Raw genomic sequence first — 27,811 nt, forward strand, 5'->3', positions numbered from 1 at the left:
GAACTGATTAGATGAGAGAAGAAGAAAGAAGAGGCCAGATTGTTAGAATCTGAGTATAAGGCTTGGGGAGAGTTGACTCTGGAATGGGGAGCCATGGAGGGTTCTTGAGTAGAGGAAGTGTGTATTTGTCTGGTGTACGGGGGAGATCAGAAGGGCCTGAAGACTGCTACTGAGGTGGGATGCGATTGGAGGACCTTAACCAAGATGGTAACAGTATATAAGTGAAAAGGATGAAGGAAGGGTCTTTTTTCAGGTGGAACATTCTCTCGGCCTACAGTCCCTGATTCTCTTATTTTTATTTTTTTTGAGACAAGGTCTTGCTCTGTTGCCTAGCCTGGAGTACAGTTGTGCAATCACAGCTCACCATAGCCTCGAACTCCTGGGCTCAAGTGATCCTCCCGCCTCAGCCTCCCAAGTAGCTGGGACTACAGACATGTGCCACCATGCCTGGCTAATTTTTTAAAACATATTTTTGTAGAGACAGTGTCTTGTTTTGATGCCCAAGCTGGTCTTGAACTCCTGGCTCTTGGTTTCATGTAATCTTCCTTAGCCTCCCAGAGTGCTGGAAATACAGGTGTGAGCTGCCATGCTCAGCCCTCCTTTTGGCTAACTCTGACTTCTCTGCTGTGTCCCAGTTCCTCCTTTTCCAGGAAGGCTCCTCAGACTCTTTCCCATCCCCTCACAAGTCATACCTCCGCCACAGCCTTTGCCCATGAGGTTGGAAGCGTGGTTCCATCTGTCCTCTCTCTAGACTGTGAGTCTCATGAAGGCAGGAAGCTTGTGCTTTAATTTCTGGGACACTTACGGGGTTGGAGAAGAGGGAATGATCTAAAATGGCTTTTTCTGAGGGAAGAAAACCATTCCTAGGCCATGTTGTTCACTTTTCTTTCTGTTGTGTTACATCTCAATTTTTCCTCATGCCATCTAAAAATTAAGAGCAGTGCTGATGTGTCTACGGCATAGATTTGGAGCATCATTTCTCAATTAAGAGAAAGTGATTCTTCAAGGAGCCATTTTAGACTTTCCCCCTAATCATCCTTCTCCTTCCCACCATGAATACACATTTAATACCCAGATTTACCATGTGTCTATGTCCTATGGCCCCTTGGAGGATGAGACTTTTTCATGCCCTCCCCAAGATGGCGTCTTCTCCGTGGGGGTCATATCACTGCCCCTGAGCAAGCATGGTGTAGGGTGACTGTGCTGGTTTACAAGAACTATTGTAACAAATTGCTACAGACTTGTGTTTGAAAAAAACAAAAATTATTCTCTCACAGTTCTGGGGCCCTAGAAGTTCAAAATCAAGGTGTTGGCTGTATTCCCTCCAGAGGCCCCAGGAGGGTGACCTTCCTTGCCTCTTCCACGTCCCCATGGCTCCAGGCAATCCTTGGCTTGTGGCAGCTTAACTTTGATCTCTGTCCCCCTCTCCACACAGCCTTCCCTTCTCTGTGTCTTCTGTGTGTCAAAATTCCCTCTGCCTTTTCTTTTTCTTTCCTTCCCCTCTCCTCTCCTCCCTTTCCCTTTCTTTCGAGGCAGAGTCTCTCTCTGTCACCCAGGCTGGAGTGCAGTGGCACAATCATGGCTCACTGCAACCTCAGACTCTTGGGCTCAAGCGATCCTCTTACCTCAGCTGCCCAAGTAGCTGGGATTACAGCTGTGCATCACCATGCCCAGCTGATTTTTTAACTTTTTGTAAAGATGGGGTCTATATTTCCCAGGCTGATATCAAACTCCTGGCCTCAAATGATCCTCCTGCCTCAGCTTCCCAAGATGTGATCTACTGCACCCTGCCTGCCTTTCTCATATAAGGACACCTGTCATTGGATTTAGGGCTCACCTCAGTAATCTAGAATATCCCAGTTGAGATCTTTAAACTTTTCCCAAATAAGGCCATGGGCTAAAAAGTTTCTTTTGGGGAGTCATCATTTAGTCTCTACAATGCCTGGAACAGGAGGCAGGGGACCAACACTTGCTAACAGTGACAGTGCCATATTCACTCTTCAGCGACACAAGCTGAAAGGAATCTTTGTGTACATCTCACAACTCACACTGCTGTTCTAGTGCACTTTTTAACATTCTGTGATGCTTCTAAAAGTTTCAAGATTTTCTCGTGGGAAACTGGGGAGGGTACATGCCCCTCAGATCTCGCCTGTTCCCAGAAGATGTTTGAAAAACTTCTGAAAAACCCAGAAAGTTTTATTGCGTCAACTTCCCTCAGATATAGCTCTTTGGTGTCCTCTAATGGAAACTTCAGTAACTACAGCCATACTTTTTGGAAGAACTTGTATTCGAAGATTTTAAAACAATGAAATGAAATTCAACATAAAAAAGGAGTTGGAGCATCTGTACTATCCAATCCAATTTGATGTGCAACCTTTGAGAGAAGCAATGCTACACAGTAAGAGGCGATGCCGGCCTTGTGGATTCGGTTCTCCTCCACAAAGTGCTTTCCTTTTGATATAAACTAAACAAATCAGAGAAGGTCACCTGGGGGAGGAAGCGTGAAGACAGCTGCAGGTCACCTCCAGCCACAGAACCCAAGAAAGGAGCGAGACATTTCCCATAAAGAGATACGGAAGACATCTCAGATTTCAGTTGTTTTACAGTATACAATACCGAGTATTGTTACTTGGTAAGATTTTGAGAAGTCCTAAGCAAACCTGCAACTGTATTTCTTGCAAGTGTTTCATCATCATGACTTCCTGACAGTATCCACCTTCTGGATGAGGGGAAATGTGTGGGAAGGCTGGTGTCCCCTGAGTCTATTCACGACCAAAGCTGACATAAAACAGTGGTTCCCGGCAGCACTCACAGAAGAGTGAGCCCCCAGCTCCAGAGGGTGCCTCCTTCTGCTCAAGGCCTTGGCCCTAATGAGCTTGCAGGCAGTCCTGAGTGGAACTGGCACATGGTAGCTAGGAGGGCGGAGGTTGTCTTGGCTTTCCTTCAATGGTCGCTTGAGTACTCAGTGTTTTCTGCTTTTCAGTTTACAAAGGGCTTTGTCACTTCAATGAGCCGCCTTCCATGTAGAGCCCTCCTACCTCTATTCCTGGAGCACTGCCACCCCTCCAGGGGGTGGGAGTTGTCATTCTTGGGCCTCATAGGCCATGAAAGCACCTATCAGACCACACCATTTCCTCTCCCCCCTCTGAGCTGTTTTCCCCAGGGATTTCTCCTGCTTGCTTGGCAATAGGGAGAATGGATTGGGCGGAAGCTTCAGAGAAATCTTCCACCAAGCGGCTACGTCATACAATGCCACACAAACCCTTCAAGTGTTTTTGCATTTGGGTGGGTTTTCTCAAGAGCGGACGCTGTGTCTTAACTGTCTTGTATAAAGTTATTTCTACTGGAAAGTCCACTTGCTCATTCAAACATGAATCAAATTAATGTATGTGTGGGGCGTTGTGCCAAGTTCTGGGCACACAATGGCAGATATGACAGACTGGTGCTTGTCTCCTTGGAACTTACCTACAGGGAGACCAAGATTAATGAAATGCTGTGATCAGTAAGAGGTGCTAAAAGGAGACACACAGAGGGGTGTCTGACAGATGGACCCGACTTGATGTGGGGCCAGGCAAATCTGAGTAGAGACCTGGAGGAGGAGTGTGGACCCAGGCAGGTGGAGGTAGGAAGAAACGCGCCACCAAGTCTTCAGGTGACAGCAGTTAGGAGACTCGAGAGAGGTCTGATTGATACTGCACACATGCATGCTCCTCCGTTGGCTCCATTAATCTTTTTCACAAGCTCTGCTATTTTAGAAGAATGGATGTGGGATGTCTAGCTCTAAATCTGTAGTCAAACAGAGTTGGTAACAGTTACATTAGCAGCTCTTAAAAGTTGAAATGAGAGCTGGGCGCAGTGGCTCATGCCTGTAATTCCAGCACTTTGGGAGGCAGAGGTGAGAGGATTGCCTGAGTCCAGGGATTTGAGACCAGCCTGGGTAACTTGGCGAGACCTCGTCTCTACAATAAATCAAAAAGATTAGTTGGGTGTTGTGGCATGTGCCTGTGGTTCCAGCTACTTGGAAGGCTGAGGGAGAAGGATTGCCTGAGCCCAGCAGGTTGAGGCTGCAGTGGCTGTGAACGTGCCACTGCACTCCAGCCTGGGTAACAGAGTGAGACTCTGACTTAAAAAAAAAAAAAAAGTTAAAATGAGTAGTCAGGCACGGTGACTCATACCTGTAATCCCAGCACTTTGGGAGGCTGAGGGGAGAAGATTGTTTGATTCCAGGAGTTTGAAACCAGCCTAGACAAGATAGTGAGCTGGGTGTGGTGGTACATGCCTGTAGTTCCAGCTACTCGGGAGGCTGAGGTGAAAGGATCAGGAGAGTGAGACTGCAGTGAGCCATGGATGTGTCACTGCACTTTAGCCTGGGTGAGAGTGAGATTCCAACTAAAAAAAAAAAAAAATTGAAATGAGGGAAACAGCTTTGGTCTTGAAGTCCACTGTGTAAGAAGTGTAAGAAGTCCTTGAAGGTGGGGCTGATGTCTGAGTCATTGTATCACCCTCACAGACCCGCAATTAATAGCACAAGCTATATATAGAGAAGCTATCTAGAAGCAAGTCATGCTTTCCATCGCTTTTTTTAAAAACCATAAAAGTTGTGGATTCCACGGAGAAAAACAAATTTGTGATTGTGGCAGCCAAATCTCCAAGATAGACACCATTGGTTCCCACCTTCCTTGTCTGGCCCATCTATCCTCCACTGGGAGGTGCAGTCTATTCCTCCACTAGGCAACTTTTGAATCTGGTCTCAGTGACTTATTGACCAATAGGATGCACTGGAAATGATGTCTGGAATATACAAGGTGAGGTCCTAAGAAGCACTGCAGCATCACCTGGGCTCTTGGGTGTTCCCTGGGAGGCAATTTTGCCTACGACACCACCACACATGGAAAGGGTGATGCTGGCCAGCCTTTGGTGGTTTGCCTAGCCCAGTCTGGCACTGGTCATGTGAGTGGAGGAGCCATCTTGGATACTCTGCTTCTGGCGCTTGTCACATGAAAAAAGACTCAGGTCCCAGCCGCATGGCCCCTCAAGGTATCCAAGCTCCCCCCTCCCAACCCTAGACATGGTGGAACAGAGATGAGCCAATGCTTATGTCCTTAAGATGTTTTATGTCTTTAAAATTGTAAAGCAGCAGTAGGTGTCTTCCAACACCTCTTTAGCAGCACATGCTGAGGATAGAACAACACTCATTAACAAGGACAAGGTCAACATGTAAATGGGAGAAATGTTACCCATTTCATTCTTATTCTTTCCTGTTCCCTCATGGCACTGTTCATGAAATAAGCTAAATCAGTTAATAAAATCAAATTGCTAGCAAAGTAGTAATATTAACTAGCTTACTCCATTTTGTTTAAAACTCATCTTAGTTACCTGCCTGACCTAAGAATCAATGCCTACGTGTGATTACAGTAATGTTCCCATGACCACAGACTCCGTGCTTTGTCTCCTTTGGGCAGGTTATGCTGACTGTTGCCTGCTGACTGTTACAGAACTCCTTCGTCATAGTTCCCATGTAACTGTATTCTTTGTTAACTGAAATCAAATGTTACGCTTTGACATTTTCATAGTTTGTTCTTATATTGTTAGTGACTTAACCGAGGTAACTCCATTGTATAATGATTCTTCTTCCTTATCTCTGTGAAACTACCTTAAACTATATCTTAATGGCAGAACTCCAGGGACTTTCTGGGCACTGGTTATACCTACCTGACATGAAATTAATCAAAGCTCCCTAACACTCGAGGTTCCCATTTTGGTTGCCAAGTTGTCAGTTAATAGTTGCTATGATCACTAAATTGCTATGTAGCCAATGCTGAAAATTTTACCTATAAAAGCTTGTCACAAACTGCACCAATTTGTCAAGAGTTATTTTTCCTGGCGTTTGCCTGCTCTTGACCCATGCGTTAATAAAAATTAATTAAACTCAGCTTGCTGGCGTGACTTCTTCTCCCTTATTCGGTCATAACATTCACACCTTCCTTATAAACCTCGCCTCAGTGCATTAAGCAGACAGCATAGCAAAATAAGTAAGAACTTGGGTTTTATAGTCAAGACAGCTGACTATTTGAATTCAGGTTTTATGACTAACACTGAGTGACTCTGAAGTTGCTTAGCCCCTCTAAGCCTGTTTCCTTACCTGCTAAATGGGAATGACATGAATAGTACTCACACCGTGGAGTATTTTAGATTGAATTCAATAATGTATGTAGAGCACTTAGCGCCGGTCACAAACTGCATTCAATCATTGGTGGAAAAAACCCCCAGAGGACCCCTTAAATGCATTCTTCAATCATACTCATCCTTATATTCATTTTACACTACAGTGCTGGAAGATAGCAGGTGACTAATAAAGATTGTTGAATGAATGACAAACTACATCCTTATGTTGTAAACTTTAAGACTGACCTTTGGCCAGGCTCAGTGGCTGAGCCTGTAATCCCAGCACTTTGGGAGGCCGAGGCGAGTGGATTGCCTGAGCCCTCGGGTTCGCGACCCGCCCGGGCAACTTCGTGAGACCTCTCTCTACAATAAATCAAAAACTAGCCGGGTGTGGCAGTGCACGTGTATAGTTCTGGCTACTTGGAAGGCTGAGGTGGAAGGATCGCTGGAGCCCAGCAGGTGGACCCTGGGGTGGCCGTGAGCGTGTCACTGCACTCCAGCCTGGGCGAAGGAGTGAGACTCCAATTCAAAAAAGAACAAAAAGAAAAGAAAAGACTGACCTTCCTTAAATTAAAGGGCGACTCTGCCTGTAAATTATTTGGAGCCAACCACTTTAGAACAGAGGAACGTTGTCACTTCGACCACAAAACCCCGTCAGAGTCCGGTCTCTGTGAAAAAAAGTCAATTCAATCTCTTTCGGCATTTCAGACCTCCAACAGCCGGAGAAGACCTTAACGACCACCCAGTCTCATGACACCTAGGAGGTCCATGTGACTTTTCGTGTGGCTTGTGAGACCACCGACTCACTGTGAGGACTGGAACCCGGTGAAGGACTCTTTCCTCCTTACTGTAGCTTCCTACCCTTCTTCCTTTGCATTTTAGGGCCATTCAGTGGGGTTAGAGCTGATCAGTATACTCCTTTACAGAGAAACCAGGCGAGCCCCGGGACGCGGGGCCGACGCTTCTGCTCCCGCACTTCCGCTTCCGGTTCCCGGCGTCCACTGCGGTGGGCGCTCGGCGCTGGAGCCAGGAGGTTGGGGTGTTGCCTGGTTCTAGGCGGTTCTAGCTCTAGCCCGGCTGAGCTGGGCTGCGTGCCATCACCGTAGGGGAAGGTCCGCGTTAAATGCAACACCGACACACCATCGAGCACCTTAAGAAGCTGATGGCAGCCCAGACTGGCACCCGCTGGAGCAAGTGGTACACTATTTTTAAGGCCACGTGTCTCTGGGGGACTATGAAACCCAGGAGGGGATGAACCTGGCTGGGGCTTTATTATCAGTAGATTCCTTTCCTCCGTGCTGTGTTCCTCTGCCTCTCTCACTACCCTCTCTCCCCCCTGCATAGATGCTTGTTTTTAGAAACTCACATTAATACAAACTTAGATGTTGAGAAAAAGTAAATCAAGCAACTCAGGAGGGTCAGTGGGAAAATTGGTCCCATTTGTCAGCAACTCCTACACTGCGAGTGACTCAAAATTAAAAAGCCCATTTAAATAGTGGTCCTAAGTCTAATGAGTAGCAATTCACTTACTTTTTCTTGCTTTTGAAATAATAAAGGCTGCTGTCCATAGCTCCAGCGTGGAGACATACAGTCACAGCACATACTTCAGGAGTCCACTAAGTAAATACTGGGAAAATACTGGGTTGTTCTTACCTCTCTCTGTCCTGGAAGTAAATTTCCATGCATTGAAAGCTGTATGGAAGCCGGGCTCAGTGGTTCAGCCTGTAATCCCCTGCCTTTGGGAGGCTGAGGTGAGTGGATTGCCTGAGCCCGCGGGTTCGAGACCTGCCTGGGCAGCGAGACCTCATCTCTACAATAAATCAAAAAAATCAGCCGGGCATGGTAGCGCATGCCTGTAATTCCGGCTACTTGGAAGGCTGAGGCGGAAGGATCGCCGGAGCCCAGCAGGTCAAGGCTGCAGTGGCCGGGAGCGGCCACTGCACTCCAGTCTGAGCGACAGAGTGAGACTCCAACTCAAAAAGAAAAAAAAAAAAAAAAAAGAAAGAAAGCAAGAAAGCAAGCAAGCTGTATGGTATAAGCTGTTATCAGCCAAAGAACATTGTCCAAGTAGTAGGTAAAAGAAAACATACATGTGCAGGTTGGAAAAATTCAATAAATTCTTTACTAGTACATAACAGAAAGTCAGCTGGAAGGTTCCCTCCACCTCCTATGGCCATGTACACACTCACACACATTCACATTAACAGGATTGACCTCTGTTTGTTTCAGATGATTGCATTTAGAACAAAGAAGTTCAAGTAGTCAAATTTTCCTATGAGAAGCATCTTATGGGCGAGGTCATGGAGGGAGAGTGGGAACCCCAGATGGGCAACCTCTGAAACCTACAGCTGTGTGTTCACATCTTGAAATAAAGCTGTTACTGAGAATAGAGGTTTCTGTTCACATGAAAATCATGAATCATGTAAAAACTCAGTAACATCTTCATTTTCAAAGTAAGATTCCTTACTTAGGATACTCGAATCTCATATCCATTACTTTCAAGACTTAAGAGTTACTCTTTTCAATTCTGAAGGGCTAATAACCTTTAATGATGTTCTGTTGGAAGGCAGAGAGAAGGGAAAAGGTAACTGGACTGAGTAGCAACAAAAAATATATGAATGTTCCAAAATCAGTTAATGGACCACATTCTACTCAACTTATATGAGAAAAAATTATTTGGGGTTTTTAGAAATGGAATTTAATACACACTAAGTTATGTTTAAAGTAAATTAGACAAAATTTGGTGTCTAGGAAAATCAGAGTTTTTCTCAAAACGTTATACTAATCATAAACTACTAGGTTGGTAGAATTTTCAGGATATAACTATAAGCTTGTTCAGTCTGATGGCTTTTTAAGAAACATGAGAAGAAATATACAAGGTCCGTGACACAGCAGTACCTTCTTTTGAACTAGTAGATTCTAAAGTTCATTTTATTTTGCTTATTCATGGAAAATTTCCAAAAAGTAAAAATCTTCCTTCTCTTTTTTCATTTTCTACTACAGAAATAACTTCTGATTTTTTTTTACTTATATATAATTCATATGTATGCTATAACTTAGTGTAAGCAAATTTCAAAGCTGGTATAACTAATTTAAATTGGTATCATAAAGGAAGTTAGGACAGAGGCTCTATCTCATCAAGTTGTATCCAGTGAAGACTGAGAAGTCAGTCACTTTAACAACTTGTCAGAATGAGGTTGAGTGGTAAACAGGCATCACACCCATGTCCAGGTTGAACGATCAGTCTGCTGGTGTTAAAACTCTGATATCCTATTTCCTTACAACTTTTATTTTAGGTCATTCAAGGTCATTTGGAGATGGGGGCTGATTGTGCTCCTCCGGGTAAAATTTGAGACCCAACATCTCATTTGCCACAATTTGCATCATGTAGGCTTTTTATCCAAGGATCTGACTCTTCTAAGCTGGAACACTGTTTCAGTGTCTCTGTAATTCAGCTGCTCTGAAGCTGAAGGCCAAATTTGTACCCCACTTTGAACATTTTGTATACAAACTTCAGGTTTAATATTTTCTTTTTAATTTCCCCTTTACACAGATCTTCTTATTTATTCTAAATAAACATTATTGTGCTGTATTGTATGCATCTCTGGAAGCCCTCTTAAAAACTTCCTGGGATAAGGCAATGAATAAAACAAACTTTAGATAAATTATACCATAATCAGGCTAAATTAAAGGGACATGTTTACTGTATGTCACAGGCTGATTCAAGTCAAAGCTATTAGAGATTTAAAGATGGTAACATTTCTTAGCAAATTCACATTCTCCCAAGAGTAAGATTCAACTTATAGGAAGCTGAATTTCAGGAGTTAAAAATGAAAAATGGATTCAAATTGCCCCAAATGAATGTTTTCCAGAGCTTCTGAATTTCCAAAAAGGTTCATTAAAACATTGAATCAGCCGGGCTCGGTGGCTCAGCCTGTAATCCTGCGCCTTTGGGAGGCTGAGGTGAGTGGATTGCCTGAGCCCGTGGGTTCGAGACCCGCCTGGGCAACTTGGCGAGACCTCATCTCTACAATAAATAAAAAATTAGCCAGGTGTGGTAGCGTGTGCCTGTAGTTCCAGCTACTTGGAAGGCTGAGGCGGAAGGATTGCCAGAGCCCAGCAGGTCGAGGCTGCAGTGGCTGGGAGTGACCACTGCACTCCAGACTGGGCAACAGAGTGAGACTCCAACTCAAAAACAAAACAAACGAAAAAAAACCACATTGAATCATTCAGGTTAAAAAAAAAAGAAAAAAGAAGTCTGATGGAAAAGCTCTTGTTGTGGTACATTACAGCACGCAGGATATAACCAGAGGTGGAATCTTTATTTCACAAGTTTCAAGATACAGTACAAAACGAATCTGTACATCTCTCTATTAACAGGATATTTTTGTTTACACAATTATACTACACTTCACCAGCCTTTATGCTGCATTTCATTAAATACAAAATAAACTTACAAAAAAAATCTACCATGGTGTTCTTCACAATGCCAGCTGATGGTCTTTTTAAACTTCCTCTCCTAAATAATTATAGTGGTTACATCTCGATCATATCAACACTATGAGTTTTATGAATTTTTTTTTTAAATCAAAGAGAACAGTGTCAGCCTGTTTGTCAAACCAAATAGGAAGAACAGCACACATGCGATGATTCCCTGTATATAACCAAGGGATCCTTTTCATGCACACAAAATTGGATTTTTACTTGTGTAAATAGTCACTTTAAAATACAAATCATTTTTACTTGAGATCATTTTAAATTTTCTTGAAATACCAAGTGGATGGAGAAATTTAGCTTTTCAGTGAATGCCACACATTTAAAAACAAGGTACTGCCTCAGACAATATGGCATTCAGAAATTTTATATTTTCACTTATGTTTGAGAGCAATGACTAATGAAAATAGAAGTTTTCTTTTGTGCTGATAACTTCTTACATACTTCTAGTCATAATATTGTGTAATGTATGTTGGATTCACTTCCAAAACAAATACCAGCTGTCACTGGAGCAAATATAGCCCTGCTGTTCTTGGCAGGTCATGGAGCTGTTTACCTGAAGCATCTTGTTTTGAAATGTGCATGTGAAATGTTAGTCCAAACCTCTGTAAAGGAAGTTTTTGCATATATAGTTAGACATGAATCCACATGCTACACACATGAAGAATTGTGGTTTTCATTTATAGGCCTCCATGCATACTTCCAAAACATTGGTTTAAAGAACAAACATGAGAAGCAATGAATACAGGGAAAAACAAAGAAAAAAATCCTATATATAGAATACTTAAGTTTCCTGGAGGGATCAGAAGCTCCTTAATTAAATAAATCATCAGATCATCACCAGATCACTGGACGTTTCCAAACTTCCCAATGGTACAGAGATAAAACAGCTTAGTGGTAAAACTCTCAGAAATTAATCTTATAGGAAGAAAAGTAGCAACTCCTTAAGAGTATTAAGATGAATGATTCATAAGTTAATCTTATTTAAGTGCTAATAATGAATTTTGAAAAAAGTCTTTGATTTACTTTTTCTGTGCCACTGACTAGTAATCAAAAATAAGATAAGCCTCACCTAGAAAAACCAGAAACAAAAACTTCAAATACAAGAATAAAAAAGAAACCTGCCAATGCTACTTTTGTAAAATAAAACAGAAGCAAAATGGACAGTCTCAAGACAGCTGGCTAACCAACAAACCAAATGCACAAGGTGATACAAGCTAAAGAGTACCACTGTCATCACCTTTGAAAGCAGCAAGATCAACTAGAAAAGGAATCAGGAGAGATGGGCTACTGGAAGAGAAAGGAAGCCACACTCCATCTGATAAGTCTAAACTCTAACACTACAACTCCTGAATCCTGGAGTTAGTTTAATGTCACTGACATTAACTAGCTTTAGTTATTGTCATTTTATTCAAATGGATGCCATTTGATTAGGTAAGTATTGAGCATTATGTTAGGAGAAAAACCAAACCCAATTCCTATTTGCTTAGGTACCATGTCCCATGAACAAAAAAGAAAAAGGGAGCAAAGTATTTTGAGACAGTCTTTAAATGAAGTCCTAAGAACTTAGTTAATTTTAAAGATACTGTTCAAATTTCTGGTAGCAAATGACCCAGGGTAAAACAGGAAGTGGAAACAAGCCAAGGAAAGGATATTTGGAATACCAATAATAAAAAAGGCAAGTGGTAAACTAATAGAAGTTTGTTATTACATGAAGAACAAGACTACGCTTTCCCATCCAGCCCTAGGTAGTGCACTCTGTTGTTAGAAATGTTTTCTCAAGGTACCATGAAGGGAAGTAAAAGATGGAAGGAGATGCTGCTGAAAGAGAAATTAGACAATGGCAGAAGGAAAAGATGAAAAGTTGTCTTCGAGGGTTTTTCAACTTCTAAATAAATTAAAACAGTTCTTTCTAATGATACGTGGCTGCTACTACCAACTGTACTTATTTGAAGCGGGGAGAAGAGGCAGCTGGGTGGACACCAACGTACTGTGCCAGTTGCACTCACATCTCTATGCGTAAGAGGTCAAACAAGCCTTAGTATTTACAAGAGCTGCCCAAGTGGCGTTACGCTTTTGAGGGTAAAACTCCCCACCTTTCACAGATGTGCTTTCACACATTCGGTTCTCTCTGGGACCACCTCTTCAAATTTGGAAGCAATGGTCTGGGGGGAAAGCCTGCTTCCCATAATACTCTAAACACAAAATAAGTATACAACTTCACATTGAAAGCCTTCATGTTCATTCTAGACTAATTAAATCTAGATCTAAATACAACCCCAACTTCAAAACCCAAAGCATCATAACTCTATGAGTAATCAACTCTTCAAGTTTTCTGGCAGATGAGGGATTGTGGTAAAAAAAGTATATGAATGGACTGATGTCAGTGGGTGCAGAAGGCCTGCTCAGAAACACAAGCAGTCCCAGATGAGACACAGGAGGGTGGACGCCACCATCTGACAATAAGATCAAAGACAAATTTGGTCTAAGCTTTAATTCTTACATTCATGTGATTATGTGAAATTCTGTTCTCTTTTTTGTCATTTTTCCCCATGCTATTTAATCAGACAATCCTGAAGTATAGGGGCCTTGATTTTCCTAAGGTTGACAGTGGAAGCATGGTGAACATGAGAACTAAGGTAGCGGCTGACTTGCTACTGTCAGAAATAAAAAGCGACCTCAGCTATACAGAGGGTACAGACAGGCTTCAGCTTTCGGCAACCACTGAGTTCCACCCACCTTTGATGCCCTGAGTATGACAATGGTAGCTCCTGGGTGCCATATCCTGGCGATTTCATATTTAAAGCTTCAGGAGGGTGGATCTTTTCTTTGTGCAATAAGAAATGCAACATAAAATGAATTCTGGGCACAAATGCTTCAACTTTTGAGAAAGTGGATCTATGATCCTGGTACCCCATACAGAGTTTCTTTAATATTGCTTTCTAATTTCTCCCATTTTGTCCATCCTCTGGCTTCTGGATTGAGGCTCTGTGTATTCAAAACAAGCAAATTACAGAGCAAATTCACATGTTAATGCAAGGAGTCAGTTCACAAAGTTTTACATATATATATATATCTATATATATATCTATATATATATATGTTCCATTCCAAAGAAGTACAGTTTACAAAAAACTCTTTAGCAAGGACTTTCAGTCTTTGAAGAAGGGGAATATGGTATAAAATGTGATAATCACCAATAATAAGAAACCTCCCAACATTCCCTTATGAAATAACAAATATGCTGAACGTGGATCTTTCCATGTGGCCTGGTAAAAGTTGCTCAGTTACCACAGGTCTAAAACCCTTCGAAGACTTTTTTTTTTAACTTAAAAGGCAAGTTCTATTTTCAGACTTTCAAACATGTTTAAGGTTAAACTTGCAACTAATTGGGTTTTCCTTTTTACATTGATCAGTTTTTAGTGTCGATGCACAATACCTTAAAGATGGTGGATAGTAAGAACTTATGCACATTGAAAGAATGACTAAAGGGATCCAAGAAAGATAGCTGGATACAGCAGACATTATGTTGAGTGTCTCACATATGTTTCCATGAAAAAAAAAAAGCCACTGAGAGAGTTGTTATTCCATATGGCACTGAAACAAACATTCAACTTAGTTTAGGTAAGAGTTACTTATCCCTGAAGATAAAGGCATCAGGTTCTAAGCAGCGTTAGGAATTCAATGCTTCCTTGTGCCTCCTCCAGGATGTGACCACTGAGCCAGAGCCCTAAATCAACTGCAAGTGTTCTCAGCGAACAACTGTCTTAGTTGTCACTGACCAAGGCCAGGCATGGTGGCTGTTACTGTGGTGGCTGCTGCTCGGGCGGCCCCTCCTGCTGGGCGGGAGCTGGCCGTGGCCCCGGAGGCCTAGGGACAGGCATGTCTTGGTGCTGCCTCTGTCTGTATGCTATCACTGTTCCCAGCAGCAATGCGATGATGGTCATGAGGTAAAGATCCCACTCAGGTCCCAAAAGCTGGTCCATATCAAGCTGGGTGAACATATCTCGAATCTTAATGAAAATGACACAAAAATCATTGTTATCGCTAAAATGTCAAGGAAGGAACTGGGAAAGTTACACTGCAAATGAGAGACAAGTACAGAACTTAAAATAATTGGTTTTAGGAACCCTTTGCAATATGTTTTTTAAGAAAAGGTTTTAAAGTCTTCAACTTAAGCTCAAAATAATGTGTCTCAGGAATTGAGCTACAAATTTATAATAGGCGAATATACAAAGCATCTAACAGTTTCCCATCAGTAATCTAATGCACTAATTTTAACCATTTTTCACAGAAAATATTTGAAAAAACACTGGGACAATGGAGAGTGGGAGGTGGATGGAATAGGCTTCTGGGCACACCTGTAACAGGTGCAGTGATGGCACAGCTGATGAGCCATTTAGTGATGGTGGGGCTATGTTGCAGCTCTCCTATCATCGAAGATTGCAGCAATTCAAACATTTAATAGCTAAGTGAATAATGCTTTTCAGTTAGGATTTAGCTAAGGTGCAATATATTTTACATCTGAATTTGAAATTAAAATTATGATCTTAGTCTATGATCTTTTCATTGTTTTAGTGTCACTTAAGAAAAGTTATTCCTGATATTTTCTGACTGCTACCTAAGAAAAGGTATATATTCTATTTAAATACAATTACATTTAAAAGGTTTCTGTAATACATATCTGTAGGTTCAGATGCGAAATCTGAAAAAAAAATGACAGGAAACCATTAGCTGTGTTTTCTGAAGGGGAACCTGGAATGTAAGATTCTGTGTTTTTCTGTACTGTTTGACTTTCTTAAAACTCAATACCTGTTACTCTGTACTTTTAATTTTTCAGTTGGAATATCTAGGTGGTAGAGTTATGGGGCATTTAATTGTCTTCTTTATACTTCTGTATTAGAAAAAAAACAACAAAGCTATAAGATACCCAGGACACTGTACTGTTAGATGGAATCCTAGATGCAGCCAGCAGTTTATGAATGACAAAAACTGTGGGAGACGAGAGTCTGAATGAGTCCTGGGACAGAAAGACTCACACTCTCAGCTTTTTATTTTACTATTGTTATTTTCTGAGTCAGGGTCTCACTCTGTTATAAATGTTGGAGTGCAGTGGCATGATCACAGCTCACTGCAGCCTCAACCTTCTGGGCTCAGGTGGGTCCTTCCACCTCGGCCTCCTGAATAGCTGGGACTACAGCTGCATGCTACCATGTCAAGCTATTTTTTAACATTTTTAATTTTTTTTTGTAGAGATGAGTTCTCCCTATGTTGCCCAGGCTGGTCTCGAACTCCTTAGCTCAATTGTCCTGCCTTGGCCTCTCAAAGTGCTGAGATTACAGACACTAGCCACCACGCCTGGCCCTTGAGCTTTTTAATTAAAGGAACTAAGCTAGTTTCAACTGGCAGAGTGTGCAGCACATTTGGCTCACACTACCAAGCAATGACAGCAACTGACATTGCACATGTGTCAGCAACCAGGAGGACAGAGCCCCCCACATCCAGGGCTCAGGCCTGCCTGTGGAGGACTTCAGTGGCGTAGGCTAGGGTGGCGGAGGGAAAAGCCTGTTTCTCTTGACGGATGTGTGAGCAGCACATACTACACTTGTGTCTGTGCAACACACGACAGAAACCCCATCCTTGACTCTAATGCTGAAGTGGGGTCCCAGCTGGTTCCAAAAGACAGCAACAAAAGAATGAAACATCACTCTTTTCTGACTGAATAACCTAAAGTTAAATAGTCCTTATTCCTAACAGGGGCTCTGAACATTTTAGGGTTGTTAGAGTTAAATGTTGCACCAGTTAATCCATTACTAGGAGCTATAGTACTGGAAACAAAATCTAAACTGGCAGAAGCCAAGAGCACCTGCATGTCAGGATCGTGAACCACAGTGGGTGGCTTTGGAGGGAATGGGTGACCCACCTCCTGTCTAGGTTCCACCATTAGCCTGTTCAAACAATTCAAGCTATTTTTTTTTTTTTTTTTTGAGTTGGAGTCTCACTCTGTCGCCCAGACTGGAGTGCAGTGGCCGCTCCCGGCCACCGCAGCCTCGACCTGCTGGGCTCCGGCGATCCTTCCGCCTCAGCCTTCCAAGGAGCTGGAATTACAGGCATGCACTACCACGCCCAGCTGATTTTTTGATTTATTGTAGAGATGGGGTCTCGCTGCCCAGGTGGGTCTCGAACCCACGGGCTCAGGCAATCCACTCACCTCAGCCTCCCAAAGGCGCGGGATTACAGGCTGAGCCACCGAGCCCGGCTTCAAGCTATTTTTAGAGAAGAAAATTCAGGTGGCATTTTTAACTTGTTTCACTATCAGAAGAATCTGAAGTACAACAGTCAGGGCAGCTTCTTCCTTTTCTCCCTCTTTTTTTTTCTTTTTAAGAGACCTGGTCGAGTCACTGGCAGGCATCATCTGATTTAATTTTACTGAATTTGGTTAACTGCTGCTTCAATTGTTATTAGTTTGTTTCCTTTTTCCTGTAACATCTGCATCTGTGACAAAGGTTTTAGCTCTGGGAACCATCAAATGCTACCTAAAGACTCTGTCAGCTGCCCTGAGTCTATATCAACCTGCCGTGACCAGGTCCTCTGGTACTTCACCTGAGGGGAGGAAGGGAAACACCTGACTCTCGCAGGACACTCTTTTCTATGCCTCCCAACTTTTAAAACACAAGCCTCCAGGAGACTGGAGGTTAGATCATCTATGTTTTATTTTATTTATTTATTTATTTTAAATTTGAAAATATAGTTATTTAGAAAGTAAATTAGGGAGAGAGAAGAGAGAGGAGGTTCACCTCTCCAAGGTAGGCCACACCAGAGTTTAGTAAAGCAACGGCTTGGATCATCTATGTTTTAAAAGGAAGAGGGCACCACTTACGTTTGTTTCCCGTATGTACTGCAGGAAATAGACAACGCCTAACTTGCAGAGAGCCAGGAAGACTGGCACTTGTGCATCGGGGCTGGCTTCAGCGGCCATGTCATAAAAACGCTTTGCAAGGTGAATATCCTATAATGGAGGTAATAAACAAAAATGCATTTCTTGTCAAAATAAGTAAAAACATTAATTTTCATATTTAAAAAATTTATTTTACTTTTCAAGTTTTTATTTAAAAATGAATTTCCCTCACCTAAAGAAAAAGCCAAGCTTTCTTGGGTAAATTTTGTTAAATTCTGATTCTGAAAAATTTAATTAAAAAACATAACTCATTTTTTCCAATGTAACATCCCATTTGCCATGTATATATGCTGCGTAGAGTCATCTATTTACATATGAACACGGCCAACTTGGAGACTCCCAAGGGTGCTAAGTCTCAAGTTCATTTTTTTGCTACTTAAAACTTCAATCAGTGGAAGCAACGTCTGGTTTCAGTTTGGGGCAGTGATCTTCACACTGGGGTAGACACACTAAGAGTTTACCAGAGGCACTTGCATGGACAATGCTAAGGGACTCTATTTTGCAGTCCTTCAACATCCATACGTGCTTTTTCCTAAAAAGGGATCTGCCTGACAACAGACCTGTGTGCACCGCAAACTTCTCCACTTTATAAAAGGAAGGTACAGCCCTCCTCCGCCTCGCCCCTTCCTCAGGTGCATTGCCTTGGGAGGCTGTCTTTTTCAAGAATGTGGATCAAACTTTATGTGACCCAAAAAGGCTCTGTGAATGATTTACTAGGATAATTAAACAGATTCAGTAAGATAATTAAAACATCAAGTAACAGCATAAATTATTTTTTCTGATTATAGCCAATCCTCATATTTAATATTTTCTATTTTCCTAGCTATAGTAGATGACAAGATTGATTAGTTTTTAGCAATATTAATGTCTTTCATTCAAAAAATAGGGAAAAACTAGTAAAAGGTGATCATGTCTTATAAAAATGAATGAGGTTATTCCAGTTTTTATACATGATCATTTATTCTCAAAAGCTGAACACAAGTTCTCTCCTCTACTGCTTATAAAAAATATTGTGCTGGGCAACCCTCTTTCAAGCCCCCTCCTGTTTGGAAGCTTTTCTGTCTTCTTAATAAATCCTAGTTAAAAAAAAATGATGCCTTTTATCATATTCTTTATTCACAAGAATTCATATTAGTTATATATTATATTGCACATTAGAAGAGCATATTAATTTTGTTTTATAATTTATTATAAAAACAAATTGTTAGTTATATCATTTAAATCCTGACTACTTTCTGTAAATTATTACTAGATGTACCCCATAAATACCATAACTTATATGTCATCTTCATATTAGTAATCAAACACATTAAACTTTACTTGTATTAAAAAATAAAGTCAGCCTTTCGGACAGAACCTAAGTCTGACTTGGCTGACTTGTTTGACAATTGAGGAGAGGCTTCAATTACCATGTTATGTGGCAGAGATCTTCCAGAAATTATGTACTGAGTTTGTAGCTCTAGAATCTTGTAAGTATCAAATATTAATAATTAATATTCCAAATAGTCGAAATATTAAGTTTAAAATATAAACATTTACATATTGAAATTAAAAGATATAAATGTGAGCAAAGGAGAAGCATTTTGTCAAAAAATAGTACATCAGCAAAATGAAATGAACAACTTTTCCTCAACCCTTAAGCACATGAGGTCCACAAAGTACCTCTAAGTGACACAGGAAGGGGTCAAATTACTAGTCATTGCCTGAGTTGTGATAAAGTCTTTTCAGCATCCCTCCCTGAAACTGAGAAAGTGGAAAGTTTCAGTGTCAGGGGCAAGTCTCTGGATTCTAATTCTTTGCTTTCAACACAACTGAGGGAGAACTAATGAAACAGTCAGCAGACAGATCATTAAAAGCAATGTCGAATGACAAAGCACTCTCACTTTTGGCTTATAACTCTAAAGTGGTTTAAAGACTTAAGTAACTATGCAATAATAAAATTCTTCCCATTTCCATATACTTATGTGAACAAGGCTCAAGTCATAGTTATACGTTTTTAAAAATGAAAGCCAGAAAAAAAAACCAGAATTAATGCTAAATCCACTCAGTGATCAACTAATTCTAAAAAATGACCCATTTATCTCATTAAAATATGCATTTGCAATTAATAGCACAAAAAATAAAATTTTATCAAAATATATTATCATTTTGTAGATTTGACCAAGAATGTATTAAGAACTGACCAACTGTGACTAGTAATACTGCATGAATTTTTCTTAACACTTAGAGCACAGGTATTAAAATTGAAAATTAATTTATATATGTGTTTGTGTCAGATAGGAATGACAGAGTAATCATAAAATACCTACACTTTAAAAACAATACATTAGTATACAATTCTATTGAAGTAGTGGCTATAAATATAAATTTAGGGAGACAAGGAAAAGATATAATTTTCAATTAAAGAACTTGCTTGCATATTTTTAAAAAATCAATAATGGGCCAGGCGCGGTGGCTTGGCCTGTAATCCAGCACTTTGGGAAGTCCAGGCAAGAGGACTGCCTGAGCTCAGGGATTTGAGACCAGCCTGGGGCCAACTTGGTGAGACCTTGTCTCTACGATAAATAAAAAAATAAGCCAGGTGTGGTAGCACGCGTCTGTACTTCCAGCTACTTGGAAGGCTGAGGTGGAAGGATTGCTTGAACCCAGCAGGTCAAGGCTGCAGTGGCCATAAACGTGCCACTGTATTCTGGCCTGGGTGACAGAGTGAGATTTCAACTCAAAAAAAAAAAAAAAAAATCAATAATGGTAGTCATCAAATTATTTTTTAATTTAAATTCTATTGGATATTTTAAGAGTAATTTAATAATTTTATTTAAAAAAATGTTAAAATACCTAGAATTTAGACCTTCTTAAACTTAAGAAAAATGTAAAATGCCAATTTAAAAATGCACAAGGGGGTACACAGTTTTTCAAAATTCTTTTAAAGGTACACAGGCAGAGCCTTAAGACCAGGGTCTAGACGAGAACGTTAGGCTTCACTATGAAGGTATAAGATTTAGAAATACGTTTATCAGTAGGAAACATTTAATTCACTTCAAAATAATGTAGCAATAACAGAGTTTGGCTCAAGACAAATACAACCATGTGGCTTTCGTGTGTTTCAGGATGAGAGGGGAAAGGGCAATCTTCTGGAATATCACCAACTCTAGGCTTGTCATTTATTGGCCTAAAATCTGAATTTCAACGGAAGTCTACTTTCTATATAAATACAGGCATTTCCTCCAATCACAATTATACCATTCAGATATCTGTTCTGAAGCCACACTGACCTGTTTAATGCCCAGTCCTTTCTCGTGCATATACCCCAGGTTAAACATAGCCTGTGCACTGTGTTGTTGCTCAGAAGCCAGACGGTAATGAATAAATGCAGTCTCATAATCTACATCAGTGCCAAATCCATAGAAATGGTAATCTCCAAGCTTAATTCTAGCCACAGTATAGCCTAAAATGAAAGTGAAATGCAAATTGTTTGTTTAAACATAAAATATGTTTAAAACAGACCAAACTGTTATTTCTCCTCCTGTTAACATGCTTATATAAAACAAAGCATTTTAATTTGCAGTACAGTAAAAATTTAAACTAGAGGTGTCACTCTTCTGCAGAAGGCTTTGGAATAGCCAGGGAGGAATTAAACCAGGTGGGGTTATAGGCAGAGCATCCCTAATGGAAAATTTGAAATGCTACAAAAGCTGAAATCTGATCCTCAAAGGTCATGCTCAAAGGAAATGATCACTGGAGCATTTTAGGTATCAGATTTCTGGATGTTCAACCATTATGTATATGAATATTTCAAATACAAAAAAATCCAAATCCCAAAACAGTCCTGGTCCAAATGTTACAGATAAGGGAAATGCTGCACTCCCTCTTTCACAAACACTCCTCTTCGAAGGATCATGCTCTATTTTATCATGTTATTTTCATTTTAAAACAGTTCAACCTGTCCACTGTTTAGGCTGGAGAAGGGATAGGCAGACAATGTTGAGAAAAGTATGTGTGCAAAAAAATTCAAAATAAAAAGACTGAGGAAAAGTGACATTCTTTTGTGTTTTAGGCTAATATTCTATTATATATTCTACTAAAGTTCCATTTTATACAACATACTAGCCTTAAACTATAAACTAACGAGCAAATCACAGCTCGACGATTTCTAGTTCGTTCAGTACAAAGACTTCACAATCCAATTTGAAATCTTGGCACTAGAACTTCCATTTTAAGGATAAACACCGATAGTACGGAAACAAGTTAAGTAATAGTATCTCTGACTAATTTAAATGTGATGAATGTCGTGACTTCAGGTTCTCGGGAGATAAATAAGATAGAGCGGTCCCTAGGTGAAATGCTCATCCTAGAATTAACCACTCACCTTGAGAGGCAGCCCTGTTCCAATGTAGCAAAGCTCTGGGATACGTTTCATTCTCACCTACGATGGTTGCTTCTCCTATAGGAAGAGAGACAAGATATGAATTAGGCGTTTAAGGAAAGGCACTAGATCTTAGGCTTCCATTGCAAAGTAGGGAGAATCTGTGCATAACTTAAGCAAGAATTAGGATATAGTAAGTCTTAAACAAGTATTGAAATTAAACAAATATTGGGATACAATTCACAGGAATCACTGGATTTAGGAGGGCACTACTTCGTGAAACATGTTTTATCTGTAGAACCAATAATGAGACTCATTAAGGAGTCACGTCTAGGGATCTGTATAGTGTTTTTGTATCCACTGTAATTGAAAAATATATTTATGGAAAGCACTTATTTTGAATGTCAAATCCATTTCTACTATCACTCTGGTTATAAAACTAATTTTGATGGCTAAGGTGAAGTAACTTCAGCACCTGTGTTAAGGTCCATTTAAACCTATAAAGAATGTTACTTGGTGGCTTTTCTTTGTAAACAGGCTAACTTGATGTGAGCTCTTGTATCCTAACCCTGAGGCAAGACTAAATGAACCTTACTCTGATCAAGAATGAAGGCTGCATTGCTTTGGGCCACTTCATAGCCTTGTTCAGCCAGTAAGAGGTACTGGGTCACTGCAGCATTGTAATCGCCATCTTTGTAGCTGCTATAGGCGGTCATAAGCCTCTCAGACCAACGGCCTCGTTCACACACATTCTTAAACAACTGCGAGGAGAGGAAGAAAAGAAATAAATAAAAAACCAGGAAAGATACGCACTTTGGCTACAAGTGACTGTTAAGCTTGCTCTCTACATTTTTAGAAGCTTTGTTAAATATACATAAAGTTTGGCATATTTATTTGGAACTTTCACTTACTCTCTGGAAGTCAACAGGCTTATAGAACATAACAGCACAGAATTACATATCATCTACTCTGGTCAGGCACTGTTCTAATGATTTTTGTATATTAGCATACTTAATCCCTCAGTAAGAGGGACCACCCTATGAGGTAAGTCCTATTAACAGCCCCATTTTACAAGTGAGTTAACTACAGTACACAGAGATTTAAAAACTTTGCTAAGCATTCATCAGCATCACTTTGAAGTGCCAGGCCTGAGAGCTGAAGAGGAAAATTTCCAGTGAGGAGACCTTGGAGCATTCACCCAACATGCACTTTTTGAGGCTGACTATGTATCAGATACTGCCCTGGTGCTATGTGCCCTTATAAATGGTGATACTAATAGGGAGAGACAGACTAAATAAATCAGGAGTTACACCCGGAGTCGTCCTTACTATATCAGTGCCAGGTGGCTGAGTCTATTTCTACAGTAGAAGAAATGAGGCAAAGAAGACCAGCACTCAATGGGCAGCCCTTCCTACTGGGCAAATCAATTCCAATAAACAAGTTGGGAGAAAAGACCTCACCTCCACCGCAGTGTGGCATGATCGCATCACACCTGTGCCGCTGGCATGCATCTGCGCAAGGTTATAGAAAGCCAAGATATGGCCTCCCTGAGAAGCTAAATTAAAATACTTCAAGGCCTGTTTATAATCTCTCTTGACTCCGATGCCATCTGTAAGAAGACAGACAAAAATAAGAATAACAGACAAAAACAAGACAGACTTAAATAAGAGTTAAGCACCAGAGGAGCTTTACATATGAGAAGTAAAACTCTAATGAAAGTCAGAATTCTTACTGAGTAAATATGTGAATCTGACAAATACAAATTAACATATTGACACAGATTAATATAATTTGTAATAAAAAACAAGATGCACATATCATGGAACTGGAGAACATTACAGAACTGGAAAGCTCCTGTGTCCACACCACAGCGCCATCTAGTGGAAGACTGGTGGATCTAGCTCCTGGCGTGCCACCCTTCATTCCAGCGTTACTCACTGTAGTACATAGAACCGAGCTGCAGTTGCCCGTCCACCCAGCCTTGTTCAGCTGCTTTCTGGAAATATTTTAGCGCCAGATCATAATTCTGTAGAAAAAGATGTCATATTATGAGACAGCTCAAAAGGCTGACATATACTCAGATGTCAGGAGATTCATTCACCAAAAGGAATGAACAAAGCACACATAAAACTCTCCTGAAGAGTCCTTAAAAAGACTACTTCTGTTATAATATGCAGATTAAGTCATAGGGGGATTGATATTTATGACTGTGAAGAAGAGCAAATAGTTTTTGTAAAACAATTTATATACACTCTTAAAGCGGATAAACAGTAGAACAACAGATCAGGAACTAAGAAACGATCAATCTTTTATACTAACCTATCAATCCTTTTTAAGCCTCAATCTTTCTAATATTAAATAAGGAAAATTATTCTGTCCTTACTCACTCCTTCCCTGTATACCTTATCAAACACTATATGATTATTAGATTTCAAAAAAAGATTAAAATAAAGATTACTACCAAATATTGGTAACCTAAAGTAACAAGAAAGAATCAAAATGAGACCACTTTACTCTCTTTTGTGTTAGAGATTAGACTCTCAAAGCTAGCTCTTTGTCTCAAGCTTGAATTAAAAGAATGTATTGCTTGGAAAGATCACAGAGACGAGAACAGCAACACAAATCTAAGGACATCCAACATGAGGAACAGAAGAATGAGACACAACGGCTGAGCAGAACCAAGAGAGTCTTCAGTCACAGATCCAATGAAGAGAGTTCAAGTGAGGGAGAATCAAAACAAGGCAAGTGGAGTGACAGGAAGTTACTGGTGATTGTACAGAGCCAGCAGTTCCACGAGGCAGTGCCTGACTGCTCAGAATTCAAGAGTGAAAGGCAGCAGTGTAGTTTGGCTTTGCAGAGAAGGGCTGAGGAGAAGACAGGTGGTAGCCAGAAAGAGCAAGGGCAGGAAAGACAGAAAGCTTTCCGTCTCCTAAATGGGAGGAACTTAAAGCATTTCTTAGGCTTGATTAAAGTAGGTAGGGGGATGTGTAAGTCCTGAGACAAGGGAGGAGGAGGCAGGGGAGAGAGCATGGATGGAGAGCATGGATGAGAGGATGAAAAGGCTCCACACCTTCAGGAGAAGGTGCCAGAAACAGAATTGTCATCACAAGACAGTTGAGTAGGGTGTGGGCTGGTAGTGAGACAAACCCAGAGACAACAGTAAAAGGTTCAGCATCGGTTACAATTTTGGTTACCTGGGCTGACCAGATGCTACTTAAGAAACACCTCCCAACCTCTCCAGCTGACCACTTATTCAAGTCAGAATGTGAGACTGAACACTTACAACTTGAACTCCTCTCCCATAGAGGTAGGCCATTCCAAGCCCACTCTGTCCAACTGGGTTGCCCTGCAAAGCAGAGAAATCAGGTAAGAGTAAAAAGAATTCATTAAAAAGTAGGCAAGAATATCAATAAAGAGATTGTGAGATAAATAAAACAGGCAAGAATAAATGATTTACCAACATATTCAAAACATGTCTTCAGCCAGGTGTCGTGGCTGACACCTATAATCCCTGTACTTTGGGAAATGGGAGGACTGCTTGAGGCTGGGAGTTAGAGACCAGCCCAGGCAACATAGCTAGACCTCATCTTTACAGAAAATTAAATAATTAGCTGGGTGTGGTGGCATGCGCTTGTAGTCCCAGCTACTTGAGAGGCTGAGGCGGGAGGATCTCCTGAGCCAAGGAGTTTGAGCCGGAGGTGAGCTGTGGTCGTGCAATGTGCACTTCAGCCTAAGTGACAGAGTGAGACCCCAACTCAAAAAAAAAAAGTGTCTTCATACTTTTCAATTTGAAACAATACTTTCTTCTTCCCATCAGACTAAATGTAATACTGATTTTTTTTTTAGACATTTGAGGGCTTTTGGTAATTTTCTGAAAAAGAGTAAATAGCAAATTCATTTAGAACTAAATTTTGGTGACTTACCTCAGGATCACCTGTATCATGAATTTATGATATAACATGACTAACATATTTCATCAAAATTAACAGCAAGTCACATTTTTGTTTGTAGTTTTTCACTGGTAATCTCTTACCCCAATAAAGTGGGAAGACATCATGGAATATCTCGTAATAACAACACAATATCATAAAAGCAATACTGCTACCAAGTGACAAAGATACACTTAAGGTTACTAGAGTGCCATGGAGCAAAGACAATTACAGTTTTGAGACCAAAAAGAGAAAACTCTAGAATTCACTTAAATTGAGAGGAATAGAAGACATCTTTAAAAACATGTCACTGTGCTCCCTTGGGAAGCACTCAAGTGACATTTGGAACTAGAGTAACATGCAGCTGCCCTAGAGGTAAGTGTACATTCTGAAGGTATACAAGGTCTTCGTGTACACATGCAGTTTTTTCTGGGCCAAAGAAAGTCTAAATTATGTATTATAATTATTAAAGTATTCAATTATATAAGCATTAAAACTTCAAGTTGCAATATAACTAGATTATATAACTCCCACTTCCATTACTAAAAATCAATATTTCCCTGATTAGGAAACTTCTTGATGAAATTTAAACTGATAGTTAATATTTTATAATCTGATCCTTAAAAAATCGCTTTTTATTGAGAAGGATTTATCTAGTCAATAAACTCACAGGAACCATATTTATGGAAGCACCTTCAATAATTTATGGCATGAGTTGTTTATGATTAATGTTTCAACATAACAAATTGATTTATTAAAATATTAGTGTTACAGTGCACACTGCAAGTCTTACCATGTCAGCAGCCTTCTTAAAGTAGTGAAGTGCTGTCTCATTACTCTGAGGTACAATATCACTTCCCTCCGAATACATCTGGAAAATAGATCCCAATTTCATTAAGAGCTGTAACTCTCTCTCCAATGACATTTTTCTCCAATCTCATTTCATTTTGGTTTTTGTAACATCACATGAAGTCTTTCCACAAAGTTTAGAATTTTCCACAGGATATTTCTGAATTCAAAGAAAACTTTCAGAGCAAACATTTTAATATTATTATATATTAGATGCCATATCAAATTTATGACATCTGTAAACATGAATACATAAAATCAGTTCATGGATCAGGCTCAAGAGAAGAAATCTTTAACCTCAAGAAGAATCTTTTTTCTCACTCTATCCCAGAGCAGTCAAATGGTTAATAAGCTGATCGAATCAGATCAGTGATTAAATCAGGAAAGGGGGAGCTAGCATAAAGAATGGGTCTTAAGTGCAGGAAAAAAATAAACCCCCAAAACTGAAAGGTTACTTTGAAAGGTTATAAACACTGAACAATTAGAGTATCAGGTATGAAACATGATAAAGGGCCAAGAGAAAGGAGAACAGAATGGCCAATGCTGCCTTTGTCCATACTTTTTTTATCACGGACATGTTAAATAAACAGTAAATAAAATAAAATATCTATCTGCAAAACCTATAATAGCCTGTAATAGCTTGCTTAACATAAGTACTCCATTTTGTAACAAATCTTCCATCTTAACCTAGAAATAACCCCCTTATGTAACTTTCCCATAATCATACTGCACACCCATATTCTTGTACCCCTTGATGCTTGGAAACTCCCTAGTTGCAAAATCCGTAGCTAGCTATACCCTTTCACAACCAAATATTGTGCCAAGAAGATATAAATCAAACGGTACAGCTTATATAATTCCTGCCTTTATATACCCCCTGCTCAATCTGTTCAGGGCTGAGAGCTTTTATGGCAATAGCTTCTCTCAGTCACCGGCTTAAATAAAGGACTTGTAATCTGACTCTCTGCATGTTGGCGTCTCCTTTCTTGTACTCTGGTCACAACGAAATATTTTTCTAATGTATAATAACATGTGAAATAGCCACTAACATGC

The 27,811-nt window shown here is 40.3% G+C and overlaps 1 protein-coding gene across 1 annotated transcript in view; it reads right to left on the bottom strand.

Annotated features, from left to right (window-relative positions):
* Positions 1–10,468: 10,468 nt before the first annotated feature.
* SEL1L (SEL1L ERAD E3 ligase adaptor subunit) overlaps positions 10,469–27,811 on the bottom strand; it is a 66,429-nt gene continuing 49,086 nt past the window's right edge. The window contains exons 13-21 of the mRNA XM_008058946.2: positions 26,703–26,780; positions 25,264–25,326; positions 23,919–24,006; positions 23,441–23,589; positions 22,576–22,741; positions 21,984–22,058; positions 20,890–21,062; positions 17,540–17,668; positions 10,469–14,672 (exon numbers count right to left, since the gene is read on the bottom strand). Coding sequence (XP_008057137.1) covers positions 14,463–14,672; positions 17,540–17,668; positions 20,890–21,062; positions 21,984–22,058; positions 22,576–22,741; positions 23,441–23,589; positions 23,919–24,006; positions 25,264–25,326; positions 26,703–26,780 — 1,131 coding nt within the window. The 3' untranslated portion in view covers positions 10,469–14,462. The remainder of the gene's footprint in view (positions 14,673–17,539; positions 17,669–20,889; positions 21,063–21,983; positions 22,059–22,575; positions 22,742–23,440; positions 23,590–23,918; positions 24,007–25,263; positions 25,327–26,702; positions 26,781–27,811) is intronic.

The sequence above is a fragment of the Carlito syrichta genome, unplaced genomic scaffold (assembly GCF_000164805.1).
Source record: "Carlito syrichta isolate Samal-C Ts95f unplaced genomic scaffold, Tarsius_syrichta-2.0.1 Scaffold303663, whole genome shotgun sequence".
NCBI lineage: Eukaryota > Metazoa > Chordata > Mammalia > Primates > Tarsiidae > Carlito > Carlito syrichta.